Source organism: Geotrypetes seraphini, chromosome 11 (assembly GCF_902459505.1).
Source record: "Geotrypetes seraphini chromosome 11, aGeoSer1.1, whole genome shotgun sequence".
NCBI classification, from domain to species: domain Eukaryota; kingdom Metazoa; phylum Chordata; class Amphibia; order Gymnophiona; family Dermophiidae; genus Geotrypetes; species Geotrypetes seraphini.
The window spans coordinates 127,513,343-127,537,152 of NC_047094.1; the positions used below are offsets into that span (position 1 = coordinate 127,513,343).

General features: G+C 43.0%; 1 protein-coding gene across 1 annotated transcript in view; it reads left to right on the top strand.

Moving 5' to 3' along the window:
• Positions 1-23,608, top strand: part of LOC117368883 (IgGFc-binding protein-like) — a 48,677-nt gene extending 25,069 nt beyond the window's left edge. Inside the window, exons 5-12 of the mRNA XM_033962626.1 lie at positions 719-748; positions 868-2,097; positions 2,564-2,907; positions 6,624-7,197; positions 12,120-12,712; positions 14,789-15,356; positions 22,837-23,442; positions 23,487-23,608. Of these exons, the coding sequence (XP_033818517.1) occupies positions 719-748; positions 868-2,097; positions 2,564-2,907; positions 6,624-7,197; positions 12,120-12,712; positions 14,789-15,356; positions 22,837-23,442; positions 23,487-23,608 (4,067 nt within the window). The remainder of the gene's footprint in view (positions 1-718; positions 749-867; positions 2,098-2,563; positions 2,908-6,623; positions 7,198-12,119; positions 12,713-14,788; positions 15,357-22,836; positions 23,443-23,486) is intronic.
• Positions 23,609-23,810: the final 202 nt, after the last annotated feature.

Consider the following 23,810-nt stretch of genomic DNA (forward strand, 5'->3'; position numbering starts at 1 on the left):
CCCTGCCCAGGGCCAATTCAAGTGCATCTGATGTTCTAGGCGAACATTTAGAGTGTCTATGGGGAGCCCTGCCAGCTCAGCTGATCGGAGCTTCCCCTGCAAGATCAGCTGATCTGGGCTTCCCCTGCCAGATCAGCTGATCATGGCTTCAGAGTTGTGATCAGGTGAGCTGGCAGGGAGAGCAGTGACTGCCTTCTCAGCCATGGGCTTTTTTTGGGGGTGGGGGGGGCATAAGATGGGCACAGCTTTTGTGAGTGTGTTGTGTGCACTGGATATACAGACACACATTACATGCACAACAGCTAACAGCAGATCCAGACCTGCCAGAAATTTTTGCCCCATAAAAAGGGGGCATTCCCTTTTGGGCATCATAAGGAAAGCTAATTTAAATACTAATGAGCTCCTTGTGATGCATTTGCATAGGGTTCTCAGTGGCTGCTACGAAGATCGGTAACAGCTACCGAGAACTTATGTTCTTAACTTGTTTGAACATCAGGAGAGAGCTTCTTTGCCAGTAAGACTGTTTAATGAGTCTTACCAGCATGGAAAGCTTCTGAGCATCGGGGCCTCAGTCTCTCCTTAGGCAACTAGATCCCTTAGGCACTATAGGTAAAATAGGAGTTTTCATATATTTTTTATTTTGCTCTTCATTCAATCTCTCTAAACATTTTTAAACAGCTTTGCTGATGCTTTTCTTTTCTGCTTTTTCTTCCTATAGGTATCTGCTTAGCAGGACCCCAGGAAAAAGGTAAAATAGGAGTTTTCATATACTGTACTGTACATATTTTATTTTGTTTTTCATTCAACCTCTCTAAACATTTTTGAACAGTATGCTGATGTTTTTCTTTTCTGCTTTTCTTCCTTTAGGTGCCTGCTTAGCAGGACCCCAGGGAAGGGAATTCATCACAGGCTTCATGGAGAACTACAAAGTTAACTATGATTCAGGCATATTTGAATTGATCATTACTGGCTACAGTGCCTCTACTTCTGTTACTGTTTCCGTAAATAAGTCTAACTTTAAGAAAGTATTTTTACTAAATGAACGGCAAACCATGTCTATCCAGGTTCCATCATCAATAGAAAAGTCTGGAAGCACAAAGACCTGCAGTACCGTTATCATTCAGGCAGACAAAGCTATATCGGTTCTATCCAGCAATTATAAAGTCAATAGTGCTGACACAAGTATAGTGTATCCCGTGACAAAGCTGGGCACTGAATATTATCTTGTAACTCCAAATGGGGAGCCAGCAGATGCTTTCAAAGAATTCCTTATTGCAACATACGAGGATGCAAACTCAGTTAATATATACTTGAAAGGGACTGTTATGTACGAGGGAACGACCTATAAAGCAGGGGACACACTTACCATTACACTTGTAGCGTTTGAGGCTGTCCAGCTCCAAAGCAAATCTGACCTGACAGGCACCAGAATCGTATCCCAAAAGCCAGCAGCTGTCTTGACCGGGCATAGCTGTACCATGAAACGCACCAAGTGTAACCACGTTTATGAACAACTCCTGCCAGTCTCAAAATGGAGTACCACATATATCGTGCCACCAATTTCCTATCAGACAAAGTCAGACACCGTCTATGTTGTTGCCTCCCAGCCCACAAAAGTGGTCTACCAGAGTGGGAACACCAAGGACAGCAGCAACTTGGTGGCAGGACAGTTTCTGCAGTTAGAAGTTAAACCATTTACACCCCTTTATATAACCTCTAACGTGAGCATTCAGGTCATGTTCCTGGACTTAGGCTGGGATAGTGGAAAAGGGGTGGTATATGACCCATTCCTCATGTCTATTCCAGATGTTGCTTCATACTGCTCAGCCTATTATGTCTATGGACTAAATAATTTTGAAAACTATGCAATTATGATAGCAAAAACATCAGCCACTGCCCAAGTTGCCTTTGATAAGAAGCCATTGAACACTATCAAATGGCAGCAGATTGCAGGTACCGAGTACAGCTGGGGTGAATACAATTTTGGCTCAGGGTTCAGTTTCCACCTAATAGACAACCCCAACATGCCTTTTGGGCTGCTGAATTTTGGAATCGCAAACATGAATGCTTATGGATCGATGGGGATCTGCACGGGCAGTAAGTATACACTGTATGCTGTTTCTAGTTTTCAATATATTTTGGCTTTATGTTGTGCTAATTGCCACCTCAGAGCAGTACTGCTAGCTAGATTCCTAAATAAAAATCAATCTGCATATTTCTTGACTTCTTTGCTTCCTCTTTTGGTTTTAGTCATATGTTTTCTTTCTTCTTTGTTGTTCTTTGTATTTTCTCTTCGGTTATCACAAATTTTCGGAATACCAGAGGTTGGTTTTTGTATTAAGTTCTAGTTCTTTCACTTCAAAGTCAGGTCAACATCCTTACAATTGCTACTGTCATCACAACTAGAAGCAAAGTTGTCTCTCTTAGTGAAAGAGCTGAATAAAGGTAAACAGAAAGTTATCTGTTGAATTATTCAAGTAGTAATCTTCAGGAGGGCAGACCATAGCTGGACTAAATCATGCTAAAGCTTTTAACCCTTTTTTTACCTCATTTGTTTTCCTAGGTAAGCCTGTGGCTTCCTGTAACACGGTGCAGTGCAGAAAAAAGGAGAAATGCCAGATCCTGAATGATCAACCAGTATGTGTCCCAGAATCTGAAGCAGTCTGTTGGGGCTGGGGTGATCCTCACTACCACACCTGGGATGGCAAGAACTATGACTTCCAGGGTACCTGCACCTACACTATCGCCAAATACTGTGGAAATGATGCTACTCTTCCAGATTTCAACATAGAAGCCAAGAATGAAAACCGGGGCGGTAACACCAAAGTTTCTTATGTCAGCTTTGTGACAATACAGGTCTATGGATTCACTATATCAGTAACAAGATTTCAAAATGGCCTAGTGCAGGTAAGGTAAAAACATTTGGTTCTCATAATTTGCAGTGTCAGGATTTTTGTATTTCCAGTGCGCTCTGATATTTAATTGATCATTTGAAATATGATGCCATTACATATTTGGACAGATGTGTTTTCATCAGTTGTTCTGATTTTCTACATAAATTGGTGTTCTCATGAAATGCTAGTCCAGTTTGGCTTTATAACATCCACTTTAATGCACTCTGCATGACATTGAAGGCCAGATAATTTGGTGATGGGTGTTAAGAAAACAAAAAAGGTCTATAATCTTATAATGATATATTCATCCAATTTTGAATTTAACAAATAAAGGCCCTCTTTTATCAAGCTGCATTAGGATTTTTTTATCACTGGCCACTGCGGCAAAAACTCATAGAATTCCTATGAGCATCAGAGATTCTACCGCAGCAGCCAACAATAAAAAACCCTAACACAGCTTGATAAAAGGGGGCCAAATACTGTATATTTAAATAAAGTGTGAGTGATTCTAATGATGACTATTTCAGATGGTGCTATTTCAGAATGACAATGACCTTTATTAAACCCCCTTTTACAAAAGCATGGAAGAGGTTTTTAGCACCAGCCAGTGCACTGAATGTTCTACGCTGCTCCGACTGTCATAGAGTTCCTATCATAGAGTTCCTATGAGCGTTGGAGCAGCCGGAGCATTCAGCACGGCCGGCACTAAAAGCCTCTTCCGCGCTTATGTAAAAGGGGGGATATATGATTCACTAGAAGATGACAACTTAGACTCCCTCCTCTTAGAACATCCATTTAAAATTGCATTATAGGCATATCATTATTACATGCATTGAGGTTAATCCCAGTATAATCAGTTCTCAACACATACTTTGGTAATTAGCCAGTCTGATCTTCTTAAGTTAGAACATAAGAATTGCCATCTCCAGATCAGACCCTGGGTCCATCAAGTCGGATGATCCGCACACGCGGAGGCCCCGCCAGTATACCCTGGCATAGTTTTAGTCCCCATATCACTGTATGCTTCTCAAGGGAGATGTGCATCTAATTTACCCTTACCCGTATCACTCTATGCCACTCTTAAGGAGATGTGCATCTAGTTTACCCTTAAATCCTAGAACGGTGGATTCTGCAATTACTTCCTCTGGGAGAGCATTTCAGGTGTCCACCACTCGCTGCATGAAACAGAACTTCCTGATATTCGTCCTGGACCTGTCCCCCCTCAGCTTCAGTCTATGTCCTCTTGTCCGTGTCACATTGGACATTGTAAATAACTGCTTTCCCTGCTCCATTTTGTCGAATCCTTTCAGTATTTTGAAAGTCTCGATCAGATCCCCTCACAGTCTCCTCTTCTCAAGGGAGAACAACCACAGTCTCCTAAGTCGTTCCTTGTAGTCCAGGTTCTCCATACCTTTCACTAGCTTCGTTGCTCGTCTCTGCACCCTCTCTAGTAGTTTTATATCCTTCTTTAGGTATGGAGACCAGTGCTGGACGCAGTATTCCAAGTGTGGTCTGACCATGGCTCTGTAGAGCGGTATTATAACTTTTTCTGATCTACTTGTAATTCCCTTCTTTATCATGCCTAGCATTCTATTTGCTTTCTTCGCCGCCGCCACACATTGCACCGATGGTTTCAGGGTCCTATCTATCAGTGAACCCAGGTCCTTTTCCTGTTCGGTCTTTCCCAGAGTTACACCTGACATACTATACTTGTGATCTTTATTTTTTCTGCCTAAATGCATCACTTTGCATTTTTCCACATTAAAATTCAACTTCCATTTATCTGCCCACTTCTCCAATTGATTCAAGTCACTCTGGAGTTCCTCACTGTCCTTTTGCGATCTGATTGTCCGGCATAGCTTTGTGTCGTCTGCATACTTGATGATTTCACTGGATATTCCTTCTTCCAGGTCATTTATGAATATATTAAATAAGATGGTTCCAAGTACCGAGCCCTGGGGTACACCGCTAGTCACCTTTTCCCATTCTCAGAACTTCCCATTTATGCCCACTCTCTGTTTTCTGTTCTCTAGCCATTTGCCTATCCATCTTAGTTTATCTCCCTCTATTCCATGGCCTTGTAATTTCCTGAGAAGTCTTACATGTGGAGCCTTGTCAAACGCTTTCTGAAAGTCCAAGTATACAATATCTACCGGTTCTCCACTATCAATTTGTCTGTTCACTGTCTCAAGAAATTGAAGTAGGTTCATCAAACATGATTTCCCTTTTCTGAACCCATGTTGACTGGCTCTCTTCAGGTCGTGTGTGTCTAGGTGCCGGACTATGCTATCTTTGATCAGCGCCTCAACCATCTTTCCTGGGACAGACGTGAGACTCACAGGTCTGTAGTTGCCTGGCATTCCTCTCAATCCTTTTTTAAATATCGGCGTGATGTTCGCTATCTTCCAGTCATCCGGTATCTGTCCTGTTTTGATTGACAGGTTGGCAAGTTTTTGCAATATTGTTCTCCGATTTCTAATTTCAGCTTTTTTAGGACTCTCGGATGAATTCCGTCCGGTCCAGGAGATTTATCACTTTTAAGTTTGACGATCTGGTGGTAAATCTGGTCCAAGTCCACTTCTACTGTGGTGAGGCTGTCCTGTACGACTCCCTTGAACACTTTCACTGTGTGAGGTATTGTTGCAGTGTAACGCAAAGAAGGAATTCAGTCTGTCTGCAATTTGTTTATCATCCTTAACGCACCCTTTTCCTCCCAGGTCGTCCAGCGGTCCCACCACCTCCCATGCGGGTTTTCTCCCTTTTACGTATCTAAAAAACGGCTTGAAATTTTTGGCCTCTCGCGCTATTTTCACTTCGTAGACCTTTTTGGCAACCCTCACCGCCTTGTGACATTTTTTTCTGATCATCTCTATGTTTGTTCCAAGCTTCGGATGTTTTCGTGCTTTTCCACGTCTTAAAGGAGTCCTCCTTTTCATTTATGATCCTCCCCTTCATACAAGCTAAAATATATTTGCAACCACAAAATCAGATTCAGCAAATCAAAAAAGGACCAAATTGGTGGGAGAGATCTTCAATGGTTAGCTGGCCAGAACAATATTTTAAAATGGATATACTGTATATAGTTAAGATTTTTATTGTTTTTGTTGTATTGATTGTGTTATTTGAATTTGTTTCTGTTTTATTGATTTTATGAGGTCAATAATCAGCACAAGGTATTTGCAAACAATACATACTTAAACTGAAAAAGAGAAAAAAAAACCCAAAATGAAAATGAAACAAAGGGCTCCTTTTACAAAGGTGCGCTAGGGCCTTAACGCGTACAATAGCTTGCGGTAAATTCCCGAGTGCGCTAGCCGCTACCTCCTCCATTTCAGCAGGCAGAAGATTTTCGGCTACTGTGCGCTATAGCATGCAGTAATTTTGTGCGTGCGCTAAAAACCCTAGCACACCTTCGTAAAAGGAGTACAAACAAAACAAAACCCAAACAACAAGCCAGGAAACTCCCCCAGGAGTAAATGAAAAGAAAAATAATCCCCAGTGTGTATACCCCTACTGGTCAAGGAGCTTGATAATAATAATTATTGTGAAGTCATAATAATAATAATTATTGTGAAGTCACTATTAAAAATGTTTGCAGTGGGACAATAGATTAATATTGTGTATTGCATACAAGATTGCTACCGATGTTGTGACATTATAACAAGGGTAATGATGGCAGCAATGCTGAAGATGCTGTTAACGGCTATTGATATATTCTTCTTCTTGTAGGTGGACAATCAGCAATTACGTTTACCCATTAATTTAAACAATGGCAAAGTTCAGCTTTACCAGACTGGGGGCTCTCTGCTTGTTCAGACTGACTTTGGTCTGAAAGCGTATTATGACTGGAACTACTACTTAAGGATTGTGATTTCTAGCAGCTACTTTGAGAGTGTCTGCGGACTGTGTGGCAACTACAATGGGAACCCAAATGATGATTTTATGACTCCAAACAGGGTGGAAGCCCCCAATGCTATTGATTTTGGAAAAAGCTGGAAGGTGGAAGATGGTGACAGGTTTTGCTGGCATGACTGCAACGGACAATGCAAGACTTGCAGTCAGGATATAGTGAAGAAGTTTGAAAGCGAGCTTATCTGTGGCTTGATCACCAAGTTGGTGGATGGCCCCTTCAGGGAATGCCATGCTGTGATTAACCCCAAAATCTATATGGACAATTGTGTGTATGATATGTGCATGACTGATGGCTACAAGCAAACCCTATGCCAAGCCTTGAAGACCTACACTGATGCCTGCCAGAGGCAGAACATTGTCATCTATGAATGGAGAAAAATAGCTGGATGTCGTGAGTAAACCATTAAGTATAGTCAAAAGTAGCACATGTTTTGCAAGAGAAAGTGATATAATGATCATGACACAAAGGACAGAAGTCCATAACAAAGGACTGGGTTAAGTCTAGTAATGGTATCTATGCAACTTTTAATATGTTTGCTTTGCTGAGGTATTTGCAGTGGCGTACCAAGGGGGGGAACAGGGGGGGGAGGTCCGCCCCGGATGCACGGCTTGGGGGGGGTGCACAGCCGGCCAGGTCCGGGTCCTCCTGCCCTTCCTTTCCCCCAACTACGCCACTACAATCCTACCTCCCCCTGCCGACAAGAAGTCTTTCTGATGTCAATTCTGACGTCGAAGAGGACATTCCGGGCCAGCCAGGGCAGTGATTGGCTGGCCCGGAACGTCCTCTCTGACGTCAGAATTGACGTCGGAAAGACTTGTTGTTGGTGGGGGGAGGTAGGATTGTAGCAGCGCGGCCGGGGGAAAGGAAGGGGAGACGTGCTTTTTTTTTCTGCGGCTGGGAGGGCAGGATGTAGGCAAGCAAGCTAGCTGGCTTTAGCGCGGCAGGGAGGGAGGGAGATATGTAGACAGGCAGGCTGGCTTTGGGGGTGGCCAAAATCTGGAAGGTAGTGGGGGGACATAAGAAGGAGGCATTGGGGACACTATGGACACGGGAAGGAGGCACTGGGGGCACCATGGACACAGGATGGAGGCACTGGGGGCACCATGGACACAGGACGGAGACACTAGGGGCACTATGGACATGGGAAGGAGGCACTGGGGTCACTATGGACATGGGACGGAGGAACTGGGGGCACTAAGGACACAGGATGGGGGCACTGGGGGCACTATGGACATAAGACGGAGGCACTGGGGGCACTATGGACACAGGACAGGGGCACTAGGGGCACTATGGACACAAGACGGAGGCACTGGGGGCATCATGGACATGGGAAGGGGGCACTGGGGGCACCATGGACACAGGAAGGAGGCACTGGGGCAATCGCTACCTTCCTTTCCATGCATCCTACCACCTCACTCACATGTTCATTTTGCCTCCAGACTGGCTGACTCCCTGACTCGGTAGCTGCAAACAATGAGAAATAATGGAACCATAGCCTTCTGCATGCTATTAGCGGTTCTGTTGATCTCACCCTCCAAAACATCATAGTGGATGCGACCTGCAGAGCCACTAGTAGTGAACAGAAGGCTAAGGTCATCAGCTAGATTAGCCCCAATATTTAGTTTTGGGCCATGGCCAGGCACTGGCACTGAATATTGGAAGCTAATATTTATAGGACTGGCACATTGGAGCCTTTGTGGATTCTAGCCAATATTCAGCCAGAGCTTGCATAAGACAGCTATGCAGCCCTGGCTGAATATTGGATAGGATCTGCATAACTATTTTTTTAACTTTAAAGGCCCTTCCTCCTCCCCCTCTCCCCCTCCTTGGAACAACCCCCCCCCCCCCTCCCAACACCCTTGTGAGGTCTAGGTAGATTTCCCCTGGACCTACTTCATGTCCCTGGTTGTAGATGGAGGTCAATGGGGACAGGAGCAAAGCCCCCTTCACTCCTACACTAGCAAATGGCCTTTGCAAAGGGTTGAAACAGAAGTATAGCCAGTTTTTGAAAGCAGGGAGAGCAGACATTTTGTAAAATAGTTCAGTGTGAAAATGAAGGACCGATCTGTATAGATGCTATATTATTTTAAATCCATTTGTGGAAGCAGCCATTCCCCTTGCACCCCATCTAGCTAAGTGTCTGGTTCCAAAAACAGATAGGCAGATGGTCCACAGTGGCCAGACTGGCATAAGCTAAGACACAGACTGGAAAGAAAACCAAACACACTTAATACACTGAGAAATGCAAAGTCATGCATGTAGGGAAAAAGAACCCGATGTTCAACTATAAAATGGGGGGATCGTTGCTGGGGGTGAGCAAACTTGAAAGAGACCTGGGGGTGATGGTGGACACAACATTGAAAGCATCAGCACAGTGCGCTACAGCCTCAAAGAAAGCGAACAGAATGTTGGGTATCATCAAAAAGGGTATCACGACCAGGACAAAGGAAGTCATTTTGCCGCTATATTGGGCGATGGTGCGCCCACATCTGGAGTATTGTGTCCAGTACTGGTCGCCATACCTCAAAAAGGACATGGCGGTACTTGAGGGAGTCCAGAGAAGAGCGACAAAGTTGATAAAGGGTATGGAAAACTTCTCATATGCTGACAGATTGGAAATGCTGGGGCTATTCTCCCTGGAAAAGCGGAGACTTAGGGGAGACATGATAGAAACCTTCAAAATCATGAAGGGCATAGAGAAGGTAGACAGGGACAAATTCTTCAGGCTGTGGGGAGCCACAAGCATAAGGGGGCACTCAGAGAAATTGAAAAAGGACAGGTTTAGAACAAATGCTAGGAGGTTCTTTTTCACTCAGAGGGTGGTGGACACATGGAACGCGCTCCCGGAGGCTGTGATAGGCCAGAGCACGCTACAGGGGTTCAAGGAGGGTCTAGATAGGTTCCTAAAAGAAAAGGGGATTGAGGGGTACAGATAGAAGTAGAGGTAGGTTATAGGATTAGACAGAAACCACTTCACAGGTCGTGGACCTGATGGGCCGCCGCGGGAGCGGACCGCTGGGCGCGATGGACCTCTGGTCTGACCCAGTGGAGGCAACTTCTTATGTTCTTATGTTTTTAATAAAGCATATTTGGATTTATTTATTTATTGGACTGTTTGGTCTTCATTGCAAATGGCTGCCACAACCTTTCATGGCACCTGACAGTACTTTGAGTACTTTGTAACCAAAGTGGAATCCATTAAGTTGGGTTATTTTACCACAAGTTGTGCTTTTATAGTATAGGGTCGCATTGACTAAAATGGGACACTGGGCTAAAATAGCAAGACTTGCAGTAAAATAACCTGTCTTAATGGGAGCCTTCATTTGTAACTTCTCCCCACAGCCTAGATAATATGTACATCTCTAAAATTCCAAAATGTATAAATAGCAATGGGGTGTGGTCTGGGCAGTGACATAGTAAGGGTAGGAGGTGCCTGGGGCTGTGGTGCTCCCTGCACCCTCCTCTCCCCCCTGCTCCTTCACGCCCCTCACTCTACACTCCACACTCGCACTCTCCTTTCCCCCCATGTATTTCTGTAAATCTTCACCAGCGTGAGTGCCTTCTCCAGAAGGCTGCTCGTGCCAGCATTGGGTTTCCCTCTGACATCACTTCCTGGCCCCTCAACCCAGAAGTGATTCAGAAGGGAACAAGGCTGGCACAAGCAACAGGCAGAAAAAGTTGCTAATGGAAGTGAAGATCAACAGAGGTACAGGATGGGGGGAGGCATGGTGCGAGCATTGTGTGGGTGGAGGAGCAGGTTGGAGATCTACCAGCACCTCCATCGAGACGGCACCTGGGACGGCCCACTGCTGCCACTGTGTCTGGGTGTGGTGTATGCAGAAAGCAAACACATTCCAGACCCACATACAGAAAACCTATCACAATAATGGAAATAGAAATTGAAACACAAGATATCAGAGATGCACATTTCCCAAAGCTGACATATTTATAATTAATAAATACATTTTGTTTTAAATTATTTTCTTCACCTTTATTGTCTAATTATTGCTTTGGTCCCAGTGTCTCTTTCCTACCTTTCTCGGGTTTTCTCTTAACTCTCGTTTCATGGTCTCCTGTTTTGACATTTCTTCTTGATGCCCACTATCCATTTTTCTTCTATGTCCCTATCCATCCTGTACACTACAGCATCTCTCTTTTGCGTTCCCATCCTTATCCTGTCTCCATATTCAATGACTGTGCTTTCCGTGTTCATATTCTCCCTCTCTATTCTATGATCTATATTTCCTCTCTGTGTCCCTGTCCTTCACCATGTCCCCTCTTTCTTCTCTTCTTCCTGCACCCCCACCCCTGGTCCAGGCTCCTCCTCCCTCTTTCTCTCTTTTTCTCTGTCCTTCACCAACCCCCAGTTCAGCATTTCTCTCCTTCATTTCCTCTCCTTTGCTTCAGGTTTCTCCCTCTCACTCCCTTCCCTCTGCTCGCCCTACTCAGGTCCAACATCTCTTCATAAAGGTGGTTAATAAATCCTAATAAATAAATAAATAAATAACATCTCTTCCTTCCCTTTTGCTCCAGGTCTTTCTCTTTAACCCCCACCCCCTTCTCTTTGCACTCCTTCAACTCACATTCTCCCTTTTTATCTATCCTCTAATTCTCCCCTTCAGTTCCAGCGTTTCTCACCCTCTGGGAGTCCTGCATGTTTCTAACCTCTCTCCCTGTGCATGTCCGGTATTTCTTTACCCTCATTTCTCCCCCAATCTGCAGAGGCCCAATATCTTTCTGCAGCTCTCCCTCCCCTTGCCCATCAGGGACCCGGCATCAACTCTGCAGCTTCCGCCTCCAACTCCACAGGTGCCCAGCATCTTTTTGCAATTCCCCCCCCCCCCCCCCCCACAACCCCACAGAGGCCTGAAATCTTTCTGCAAATCCTCCCTTTCCCACAATCCTGAAAATACACATGGATCAACAGCAGAGGCAATGATTGAAACAGGCTGCATTTGTCCAGAACTGCCTGGACTTTTCCCGTACCATATCCTGACTCAATAATGCAATTTTCTAAAGGTAGACTGTGGCACAGGAAAGACGCAGGCAGGGCCAGACAGAGGCAATCTATTTCAATCGCTGCCTCTACCAGTGATCCATGTACAAACTGCAGCACTCTGAGATGGTATGCACTCGGAGTTACAATATGAAGATGCCACACAAAACTTATAAAATTACCTCCATAGTCTTGAAAACGCCTTCATATGCTATATTTATTTATTTTATCTTATAGCATTTATTTGCCCTTTATTGCAGTGATTGAGTAGAAACATCTAGTTCTCAAGCTCCCTCTTTGACTTGTCTTTCCTTAGCAATGCAATGTCCTGACAACAGCCAGTACAAAACCTGTGGAAGTGCATGCCCTCGGACTTGCAATGATGACGCTGCCCAATGCTCTGAGCCCTGTGTGGAAACCTGTGAATGCAATGATGGCTTTGTGCTGAATGAGGGGAAATGTGTCCCTAAAAGCAACTGTGGCTGTGTCTTTGAGGGCCGGATCTATGGAGCCAATGAGAAATTTTGGGCAGATAAGAACTGTAAGAAGCAATGCATTTGTAATCCAACAACAATCAAAGTTGAATGCAAGGCCACCAACTGCAAAGCCAACCAGAAGTGTGATGTTGTCAAAGGCATCCAGGATTGTTATCCTATGACCTATGGTACCTGCTCAGTTTCAGGAGACCCTCACTATATTACGTTTGATAACCATAGATATGACTTCCAAGGTACATGCCTTTATCAGTTTGCTGGCCTGATGAAAAAGAGCGAAGATCTAACTGACTTCCAAGTTTATGTGCAGAATGAAAATCGAGGCAAAAAAACTGTTTCTTTTGTCACCCTTGTTCAAGTGAAAGTTTTGAATTATGACTTCATAATGAGTAGAGAGAATGCTGATAAAGTAATGGTAAGTTTTGATAAATATCAATAGACTTATATAATGATCAAAATGTAAATGATAGTGCCAATATCAAATAACAGCATAGGAACTCTTCTGAACTTGGGCAGTGTTTATTTAGCTGGGATAAAATATTTGGTTTTGAAACTGGTTTGGCTATCTTCAAGGGGCAGAATGTGGGTGGGGTCAGGGGTGGGGTAGCCCTACTTCTGATCTCCCTTGCAACATTGACCAGCCCACCTGATCCCTCTCCCAACGTTCAGTCTATTCTGTCCCTGTCCAACAGTGCCCATACCCTCCAATCCCCCTCCCAACAATGTCCAGACCTTTGATCCCCCAGACCAAATCCCAGCTCCAGAGAAGAAACTCTACCTCCTCTGAGAATTAGCACTGCTCCTCTAGACTCCAACTCTTCCCCACCACCTGATCCTCCTGGACGTATCAGGGGGATCTCCATGGTAAGTTCCTGGCATTCAAGCAGTAGCTAAAATGACTGCTAAGGGTTGTGATGGCCATTTTAGATCATGGCACATTCCTGGTTAGCAACAGGGAGGCTTAGCTGCTGTTCAGCCACCATGAATCCACCAAGTAGAACCTAGAGATAATTGGAGGGGAGGAAGCTTGGGGTCGGGGGAGGGGCAGAGCTTATTCTTGTGTGAGACAGAATTTCTTCTCTGGAGCCAAAATTTTATTGGTGGGGAACTGAGGGTTTGGACATTGTTGGGAGGGGAATTGGAGCATATGGACATTGCCAGGGGTAGGAGATCAGAGAGCATAGACATTGCTGGAGGAGAGATCAGGTGGATTGAACATTGTCAGGGGCAAATAATTGGATGTGTCTGTGTGGAGGGGGGAGGGGAATGGAACTGCAATGGTACTATTTTTCCTGCCCCTGCACTGTGTTACATGTAGTGCCTGATAGCGTAGGTGTGCCGATGTCATCTGGCATTGCATTTAATGCAGTGCCTGTGGTTATTTTCTACCCTGTATGGTAAATACGGGGTAGGTTATGGGCCCATCTCTTGCATTTATCACTCAGGCTGTGTTAAGTATTGCATCAAACAAGCGGTAAATGCAAAAACTACAGTACTTTTAATAAAAGAGCCCCTAACTTTCACAGAAATGGAATAACCTGTAAACATTATCACATGTGAGTAAATATGGTAAATACCTCAGTTAGGGGTCTATTTACTAAGCCATGCTAAGTATTTAATGCAAATTTTAACACATATTAGTTTTTAACACATGCCAATTGCTGTATTAAGCATCAGCACCAACTTGGGGCTAATGCAGAAATTCATATTGGGGACACAAAATGAATGATGACTGTCTTGTAGTTAAAGTAAGGGTCAAATAGGCATAATAAAAATAAAACAACTTTGCACTCTGTTTGCAACATGGCTTCCTTCCAGGAATACCTCCAACAGCTATCTCAAGGTCAAGCAGTTATCATGGATTAACTTTAATAGTTAGACTCTGTTAAACAAAAAAATATAATATGGCCCATTTGTTTTTACAGTAATTTTAAGCCTAGTATTGATCAGTCAAAAAAATCACAAAGGTTGTTCATTTCTCGATTGATGAGAAAAACTGCAGACAATGTACACGATGCAGGCAAGAATTTATTGTACCAAAGTTAAAATGCAGTAATAAAAAACCTTTTTACCAACCAAGAGACCCAACACGGTCCGTGTTTCGGACAACACGCCTTCGTCAGGGGTCCATGGTAAATAAGGTATACAATGTACTGCAAAAAATGAAGGTAACAACAAATGCCTGTGTATTACACCAAGAGCCGCTGCCAAAAACCAAATCACTTCTGTGATTACTGGATTTTAACTTTGGTACAATAAATTCTTGCCTGCATTGTGTACATTGTCTGCAGTTTTTGTTTGGTTTTCCTGTTTTGGTGGTTTTTCTGCAGATTCGGTTGGATTTCTTTTTTTGTTGCTCATTCCTCAATTGATGTCATGAGTAAAGGCAGTCCAATGCTAGTTTTGGAAACTGCCCTTAATAGGTCTTGGAACACAGATGTATAGTCTTACCTGTTGATAGACTCCTAGTTTCCAATTCAATTTTATACAGGTGAATGGATTGCTGGTTCATCTGCCATACAGCACTGAAGAAAAAAAAGTTTCTATCTACAAACAGGGATTTAATGCAATATTACAGACTAAATTTGGCCTGAGAGTGACCTTCAACTTTGATGCTCGAGTTTCAGTAACCATTCCAAGCTCGTACACTGGAGCTGTTGGTGGTCTCTGTGGAGATTTCAATGGAGACAGCAAGAATGACCTAATCATGAAGAATGGCATAACTACAAAAGACACTGGCACCTTTGGAAACAGCTGGAAGGTCAAAGATATTCCTGGGTGCATAGAGGCAGTCAAGGGAGATTGCTCAGATATGGCAGCTACTGAAAGCAGCCAGAGGCAAAATAAAAGAGAATGTGGAATTATCTTGGATAGTAATGGCCCGTTCAGACAATGCCAGGCCAAAGTAAATCCTGAAGGTGCTTTCAAGGACTGTGTCTATGACTATTGCTTTTACAAAGGACGCCAAGAAGCCATATGCCAAGTAATATCCAGCTATGCAATGGCTTGCCAAGATGCTGGAGCAACTGTCTATGAATGGAGATCTGACAAATTTTGTAGTGAGTAAACTTAACATTTTTATTTGATTTGATATTTTATCTTACTTAAAAAAGTAATTAAAATAAAACACAAAAAAAATATTAAATACAATTATTAAAATTAAAACAACCAAAATAGAAACAAAAACAACAATGTATATAATAAGGGAGCTCAGGGAGGATCCAATACATTTACCCCACCCGCCTCAATTGGTTTTTACAAAGATACTAAAGTAATTCTCACAGCTTTCCCCAGCCAAATAAATTTAGTCAGAATACTGTTTAACTTTTTATAAAATGACCCCTGCAAAAACACTGGCAACATACCCAGTTGGTAACAAACCACAGGCAAAATCATCATTTTAATCGTTTCAACTCTCCCCCACCAAGACAGATGTAAGGGGTTCCATTGCTCACACATTTCCATGACCTTTAGCAATAAGGATTTTTCATTTACTTTCATTGTTTCTTCCAATGTACTTTTTATCCAAATACCTTAATATTTTATACCCTCTTCCTTCCAAAGAAAGGGGAATGAATCAAATAATCCTTTTGAACAATTTAGTGGAAGAACATCCGATTTACTCCAGTTTATTTTATAACCAGAGAATTTTCCAAATTGATCAATCAAATCCAGTAAATGTGGAATGGTAGATTCAGGGTTCCTCAAATGAAGCAAAATATCATCTGCGTAAGCAGAGACTTTATATTCCCGACCTGAATAAGGAATACCCTGTATCTCATTTGCTTGCTGAACAGCTAACAACAAGGGTTCCAAAACAATATAAAAAAGCAATGGAGATAGCAGACATCCTTCTAACTCCCCTCTCCAGATGAAAACGTTCTGAAAAACTATTATTAATATATAATCTTGTAAAAGGGGAACTATACAAGGCTTGAATCATTTGTATAAATCCGGAACCAATACCAAACCAATCTATTGCTTGATACATAAAGGTCCATTCTACATGATCAAAGGCCTTCTCTGCATCTAAAGATACAGAAAAGGCCGGGTCATCCATTGCTTTTGTCAAATTCAACATATGAAAAGCCAATCTGGTGTTATTTGAAGAGTATCTTTGAGCAACGAATCCTGTTTGATGCATACCAATAATATAAGGGAGAGCCTTGGCTAAGCGTAAAGCCAATAACTTAGCTAAAAATTTACCATCTACGTTAATCAAAGAAATAGGCCTGTAGTTTGAAACTGAAGTAGGATCTTTATTTGGCTTTGGCAAGACAAGTGTTAAAGATTCTTCCATAGTACCTGTAATACAACCTTTAGTCAGTTGAGCCTGATATAAATTTAATAGATGAGGTATTAGAGTATTTTGAAATGCTTTGTAGAACTCTACAGTGAAACCATCACCACCTGGAGCGGATCCAACTCTAAGGGACTTCAATGCTAATTGTAATTCCTTCATTAATATAGGGGCATTTAGAGTTTTCTGTATATGCTCGGGAATTTTCAGTCCCTTAATTGATTTTAAAAACTCTAATCCATCTTTTTCTTTATTTGAATAAAGCACAGAAGAATATAAAGATTTATTGTATTTCACAAATTGTTTTAAAATATTTCCAATTTGGGAATGAATTTCTCCACTTTCATCTTTAATGGACACAATTTTTACTTTCTTTTTTTAGCTTTAAGATAATTAGCCAATAATCTTCCTGCTTTATTCAAGTTTCCATAATATAGAACTTTTTGAGAAAACCACTCTTTCCTAGCCATTTGAGAAGAAATTTCATTATATCTATATTTTGCTTTTAATAGGGCCTATAACGTGTTTTGTTCCCACTTCAAGGCTAATTGAGATTCCAAATCCTTAATACTTTGTTCCAAATTTGAAAACTCCAATCTAAGCTGCTTGCTAGCATACGCAGAATATGAAATAATTTGCCCTCTCATGGTAGCTTTAAAAGCATCCCATAAAGTTTCTAAAGAAATTTCCCCAGAATCATTTATTTGAAAGTACTCCTTCATTTTTAGTTGAAATTCCTCAATAAAGCCAGAATCTGAAAGCAATGTATTATTGAACCTCCATACAGGTCTATTTTTATTCTTGCTCTTGAACTTTGAATTCAATCCATACTCCACTGTGATCTGTTAGAATGATTGGATCAATGGTGGCTTTTACAACCCGTTGCACAAAAGAATCTGACACAAAAACATAATCTATACTTGAAAAAGATTTATGAACATGGGAATAAAAAGAAAATTCCCAAGAATTGTAATTTAGGATTCTCCATATATCCTTTAATTCACAAGAATATACCAAATTATCTAATCCTAATGATTTTAAGATCATACTAGATCTATTATTGCATCCATAACCGCATTGAAGTCCCCAGCCACCACCAAATCAGAGGCAGCCAGTGGTATAATCAACTGCTGAAGTTCTTTAAAAAATTCAATTTGATTTGAATTAGGAGCATATATGTTAATAAGCGTCAGACCATGTTCCCCTGAGCTCATGCTTACTTTAACCCATCTCCCTGAAGGATCACAAGAGAGAAATTAAATCAAGCCATACACGTTTTGTTAATTAATATAGCCATCCGGCCTTTTTCCTCACCGCAGGAGCTGAAAAATAATATTTAACCCATCCTTTTGCCAATTTGTTTGATTCAAAAGCGTTTAAGTGAGTTTCTTGGTTGTATTAGATAGCTGCATCTTGTTGTTTCAGTAAGTTAAGAATTTTCTTTCTCTTGACTGGATGATTGAGCTCATTGACGTTTAATGAATATAATTTCCACATACTGAACATTCTAACAAAAGGGGACCTGAAAATATATTCCAATGCACTTAACCCATAGTGCCCTCATATAAACAGTACACATCCTTAATTCCCTATATAAAACCCCTCCCCTCCCCCACCCCACTTTATCATACAATTGCCTGACAGCACCCATTTAGATCAAGAACTCAAAGCTCTTCCCCAGGCATCTCATATTATATTCCATTCAATTCAACCTCCTTTCTCAATAAAATGTTAACACAAATCAATTATAATTAAATTAATTAATTATCCAATTGAATAAATTAATCACAATTACCGTATTTTCACATAGATAACGCGCACCCGTGTAAAATGTGCACACGGGTATAGCGCGCGAAAAACACGAATCTATGTACAGAAATTTTTATATACCGCGCACACCCGTATACCGCGCATGCTGCCCAACTCTCCCGTCGCCGCCCGACTCTCCTTTCGCCTGCCCCGACTCTCCTCTGGCCACCCCGACTCTCCTCTCCCCCTTGAAATCCTGTCCCCACCCTGAAAGCCTGATGCCCCCGACGTCCGATTCCCCCCCCCCCGCAGGACCGCTCTCACCCCAACCCCGAAGGACCGCTCGCATGCACCCGCACCCCCAACCCGAAGGACCGCTCGCATGCACTCCCACCCGCACCCGCACCCTCACCCTGAAGGACCGCTCGCACCCCCACAGCCTCCCGACCCCCCCATCATATAGAAGCTCCTACCGGTGTCCTGCTGCTTCCTCTTGGCGGTCCCGACTCCCGGACACGATCGGGGCAAGAGGGAGCTCAAGCCCTCTTGCCCCCCTGACTCCCCGACACGATCGGGGCAAAAGGGAGCCCAAGCCCTCTTGCCCCGCTGACTCCCCAACTCCCTGACAATATCGGGCCAGGAGGGAGCCCAAGTCCTCCTGGCCCTGGCGACCCCCCCCCGCTAGTTGTTCAGGCCAGGAGGGAGCCCAAACCCTCCTGGCCATGGCGGCCCCCTACCCCCATCCCGCACTACATTATGGGTAGGAGGGATCCCAGGCCCTCCTGCCCTCGATGCAAACCCCCCTCCCCCTAACGACCGCCCCCCCCCAAGAACCTCTGACCGCCCCCCCAACCGACCTGCGACCCCCCTGGCCGACCCCCACGACACCCCCACCCCCCTTCCCCGTACCTTTGCGTAGTTGGCCAGACAGACGGGAGTCAAACTCGCCTGTCCGGCAGGCAGCCAACAACGGAATGAGGCCAGATTGGCCCATCCGTCCAAAAGCTCCGCCTACTGGTGGGGCCTAAGGCACCTGGGCCAATCAGAATAGGCCCGGGAGCCTTAGATCCCTCCTGGGGGCAGGGCCTTGGGCACATGGTTGGGTTGGGCCCATGTGCCTCAGGCCCCACCCCCAGGTGGGATCTAAGGCTGCACTGTATTATTTGCATGTGTAACAATCATAAGGGCAGGATGCAGAAGGCCATATTTCGCCACAATTTGCTGTAAATCTGACCTTAGGGATAAAAACCTTCTTCCTCTGATTTGCTGTTGCTCTAGCAAAATCTGGAACAAACAGCAGTTTTGAATACTTATACTTCAAGTTCCTGTTTTCCTTTGCTAATCAGAGGATTTCTAAGGCATGCTGAAATCTTAAAACATGTAATATCAATGGCCTGGGACCAGAGTTAATGTTTGAACCTCTATATGAGATTCTATGTGCCCATTCTATCTCTAAAGGGACCTTTAATGACACTGGAAGTAATTTAGGAATTACCTCTTACAAAAATGAAATAGCATCATTTCCTTCCATACCTTCTGCCAAACCAAGAACACATACATTATTTTTACATGATCTATTTTCAAAATTTTCCAGCTGCTTTGCTTGCAGTTCTTCTTACAGTGTGCCTGGTCCTCCTCTAAATTCACTATACAATTTTCCAGCTGATCCAACTTGTTATTAGCCAAAGTCATTTGTTTTGTTAAACTGGAGACTTCCTCTCTTACAGCTACTAGCTGTTCAGCATTGCTTGTTGTAATCAGCTTTATAGCTTTCAGCTCTGCCATCAAATCCATTAAGTCAATTTCCCCTTCAGCTTCAGGCAATGGAATCTTGGAGGGAGTAAGCAGATCCTGTTTTAAACGCTTGCTTTTTCCTCCTGAGACAAAAGCCACCTCTAATTTAGTTTATTTTGATCCAGCCATCATTTGTTATCAGATGTGAAAGAAATTTCCTAAAAAAAATACTTTTTAGGCTAAAAAATTGTTGAAAAAATGCTTCAAATTTACCCAACCATCCAGCAGTGCTTCCAAGCCACGCCCCTCATTTTATTTATATCCTATTATTTCAATGCTTCATAGATCCTCCACAGTTTGTTTGTTTTTTAATGATTATTTCTGTGTGATCATAAATTGTATTACGATGCTAGAAAGTAAAAGTGCATTGATACATTAATTCTTATGGCATATAATGGAGGAAGTTGTCAATTAGTGACTGACATTCTACTACAGTATGCTTTACTTTCCTGCATACTCCTTTTTTTAGGGGCTAGAGTTTATTAACAGTACAGTTACAAGATAGTGGGGCTTTTTAACTAAGCTGTACTAAAAAGTGCTCTGTCACTAGTGCAGGGCTTTCCTGCATGCTGAGTCCACTTTTAATATTGCTGTAAAAGGGTTGCATTTTCCATTTTCTCTATTAATAGTCACACGTTAATTTCCCTATTTGTACAGGGTCATTAGCATGTGAGCACTTACTGACACATATTTTCTAGGTGATAACGCTCACATAGGAATCCTGCGCTAATCGGTAAGCACGTGGCAATGTAGTTGCCCTAATCAATTAGCACAGAGCATGCCTACCATCCACTCCCAAACATTCCCCCTGTGCTTAAAAATATAAAGTAATTTTTTAGAGTATTGGGAAGAATGTGCAAATCCAAAAACTACTGCAGGATGCCTGAGTGCATCCTCTGGTAATGCTTTTTAACCTGTAGGAAGCAGCTTAGTGAAAAGGTCCCATTTTTAAAAATGTAAATATAAAAAAGTGTTTATTTGAAAACAAGCATGTTTAGTGCACTTAGAAACTGATTTGATTTGGAAGACATGCTTATCACATAATCAACTCAAAAGTTTTAATTTTATAGAGAGAATTAAAAATGGCAAATGAAACACTGAAATGAAGAAAATGATAGGAAATAAAAGCACCATGGCAATCTGCCTATTTTCCTTACCTGAGACAACATAGCAAACTTTACCTCTCACTTTACCCTGGTTTCTCTAGTACTAAAAATTATTTCTGTATTACTCATGTATTCTTGAATTCTTGTTCAATATTTTTATTGAAAAAGATTTTAGGAATATATAAACATACTAGTCTTTAAGCCCATTACATTAACTGGTGCTAGAATAAGAGTTTTTAACTCATGCAAAATTGTCATTTCTTTAATAAGACATTAACTATTTTTTCTGCAGCCCTCCAAGTACCCTATTTTTTTTTCTGCGGCCCTCACAGTTAAAGTTTAACATCTTTCCTTTCTCAGAACTGACACATTTCAATCACCATATGAAAAATAAAATCTTTGTCCCTACCTTTGTTGTCTGGTGACTTTATTTTCTATGCTTTTAAATATGTTTCCAGGGCCTCCTGCATGCTTCTCCTTTGGTCCTCCTTCCCTCCCCCAACCAACATCTATCTCCATGAGTCTAACTTTTCACTCTCTGCCCTCTTCCCCTTCCCAAGTGTAGCATTCCTCCTTCCCTCCTTTCTGCCTTCCCCATCCATCTCACCCTCTCCATGGCCAACACTTTCTGCCTCCTGCACACTTTCTCTCTCTGTCATTGCCTCTTCCCTCAGTGGCATCCCTCTTTCCCACTGCCCAACCTAACATGCTCTCTCCCCATGCATCATCTCACCCTCACCTCCAGTGTATAGCACCTTTCCTTTCCCTCCCTTTCTGCCAGGTCCAGCAGCACCTCTTCTCCCTTCCTTTTACCTCACCCCTGTCCATGTTCTCTCTTCATTTTACCTTCCCCCTGTCCAGAAGTACCCCTTCCATGCTCCCTCTGTCCAGCAATACCCCTTCTCTCTTCCCTGCTCTCCCTGTCCTGCATCCACTAGCTTTAGTTTAGCTTTAGCTGCAGTTTCATCAGGCAGCCTCGGGGCTTTTGCTAGGCTGGCCCGCCTCGCATCATCGTGGGTTGGCCTAGTAAAGGCCCCGTGGCTGCTTGATGAAACCGCGGCTAAAGCTAAACTAAAGCTAGCTGCCACTGCTGGTATGGGGAGTCAAAAGAAGAGGAGTCCCACCAGCGTATAGCTGGCAGAAGTCAGGAAGTCAGCCGGTGTTGGTGATCGGGGCAGAAAGCAGGAAATCAGCGGCAGAAGGCAAGATTATCCTACTGCACATGCGGAGGCACGGAGGCACTGAGTGTGCATGCGCAGCCCGGGTTTTATTATTATAGATAAAAATAGTGATTAACACCCCCCCCCCCCCCCTTTTTACTAAACTGTGATAGTGACTATTAGCGAAGGGAGCCACGCTGAGTGCTCTGTGCTGCTCCCGCCACTCATTGAGCTCCTATGAGTGTTGGGAGCAGCATGGAACATTCAGTGCGGCTCCCTGCACTAATAACCACTATCGTGGTTTAGTAAAAATGTGGGGGGAGTAACTGTAGTATTTTAAATTCTAATAGCATTTTAGATTTTGCCATACTCCTCTTGCTGTCAGAAACCCTTTAAACATACCTATAATATATCTCTTCTCTTATTGCAGGTCCAAAGTGTCCTACAAACAGCCATTATGAGGTATGCGCCAGTGGCTGTGCCCCCACATGCGCCAGCCTATTGACTCCAATTGAGTGTGATGCTGCCTGCAAAGAAGGATGCATTTGTGATGAAAATTTTGTCTTTAGTGGTGGTCAGTGTGTTCCCATGGCTCAATGTGGTTGCTTATATAATGGCTTCTACTACAAATCTGAAGACGTTTTCTTCCCTAATGGCTTGTGCAACCAACAATGTACCTGCAAAGCTGGTGGAATTGTTGAATGTAAGGCCTTCTCCTGTGGTTCTAATGAGGAGTGCAAAATAATAGACGGCATACAGAAATGCCAACCAATTGGCTCAGCTAAGTGCCAGGCTGCTGGTGACCCACATTACCTGACCTTTGATGGCCTGGCCTTTGACTTCCAAGGCACCTGTACGTACACCCTGACAAAGACAATCACTACAAACAGCAACTTGGTGCCTTTTGCCATCAATGTAGAACATGAAAAGTATGGTGATGGAAAAGTCACTGTGACCAAGATGGTGTCTGTTGAAATATATGACTACACACTCACTCTCCTGCAGAACAAGGGAGGTCAAATTATGGTAAGCCATGGTAAAATATGCTTTCATACATTTCATGAATAATATTGCCTGTAGTCATAATCCCTTTGGACCCTGTTATCTGGATAAATGCCACTGATGGGCCCATCAGTGATTTTCAGCAGCATTACATGGATAATGTCAATGAGAACCATTGCAGACTGCTTCATGCCATCTGAAAAGTGCCAGGATGGTCTAGCAACAAATCCAGAGAAGAGCAGCAGATTAACCAAACAGCAGTGATATTCAGTGCTTTTATTCAGAGAGACCTATGGATGACTTAGGACAGCAGAAAGGTTCTCTTAATTTATCCTCGGGCGTAATCTATGACTCCTCTCTCTCCTCCGCTCAGATTCAACAAACCTCTAAAACTTGTCACTT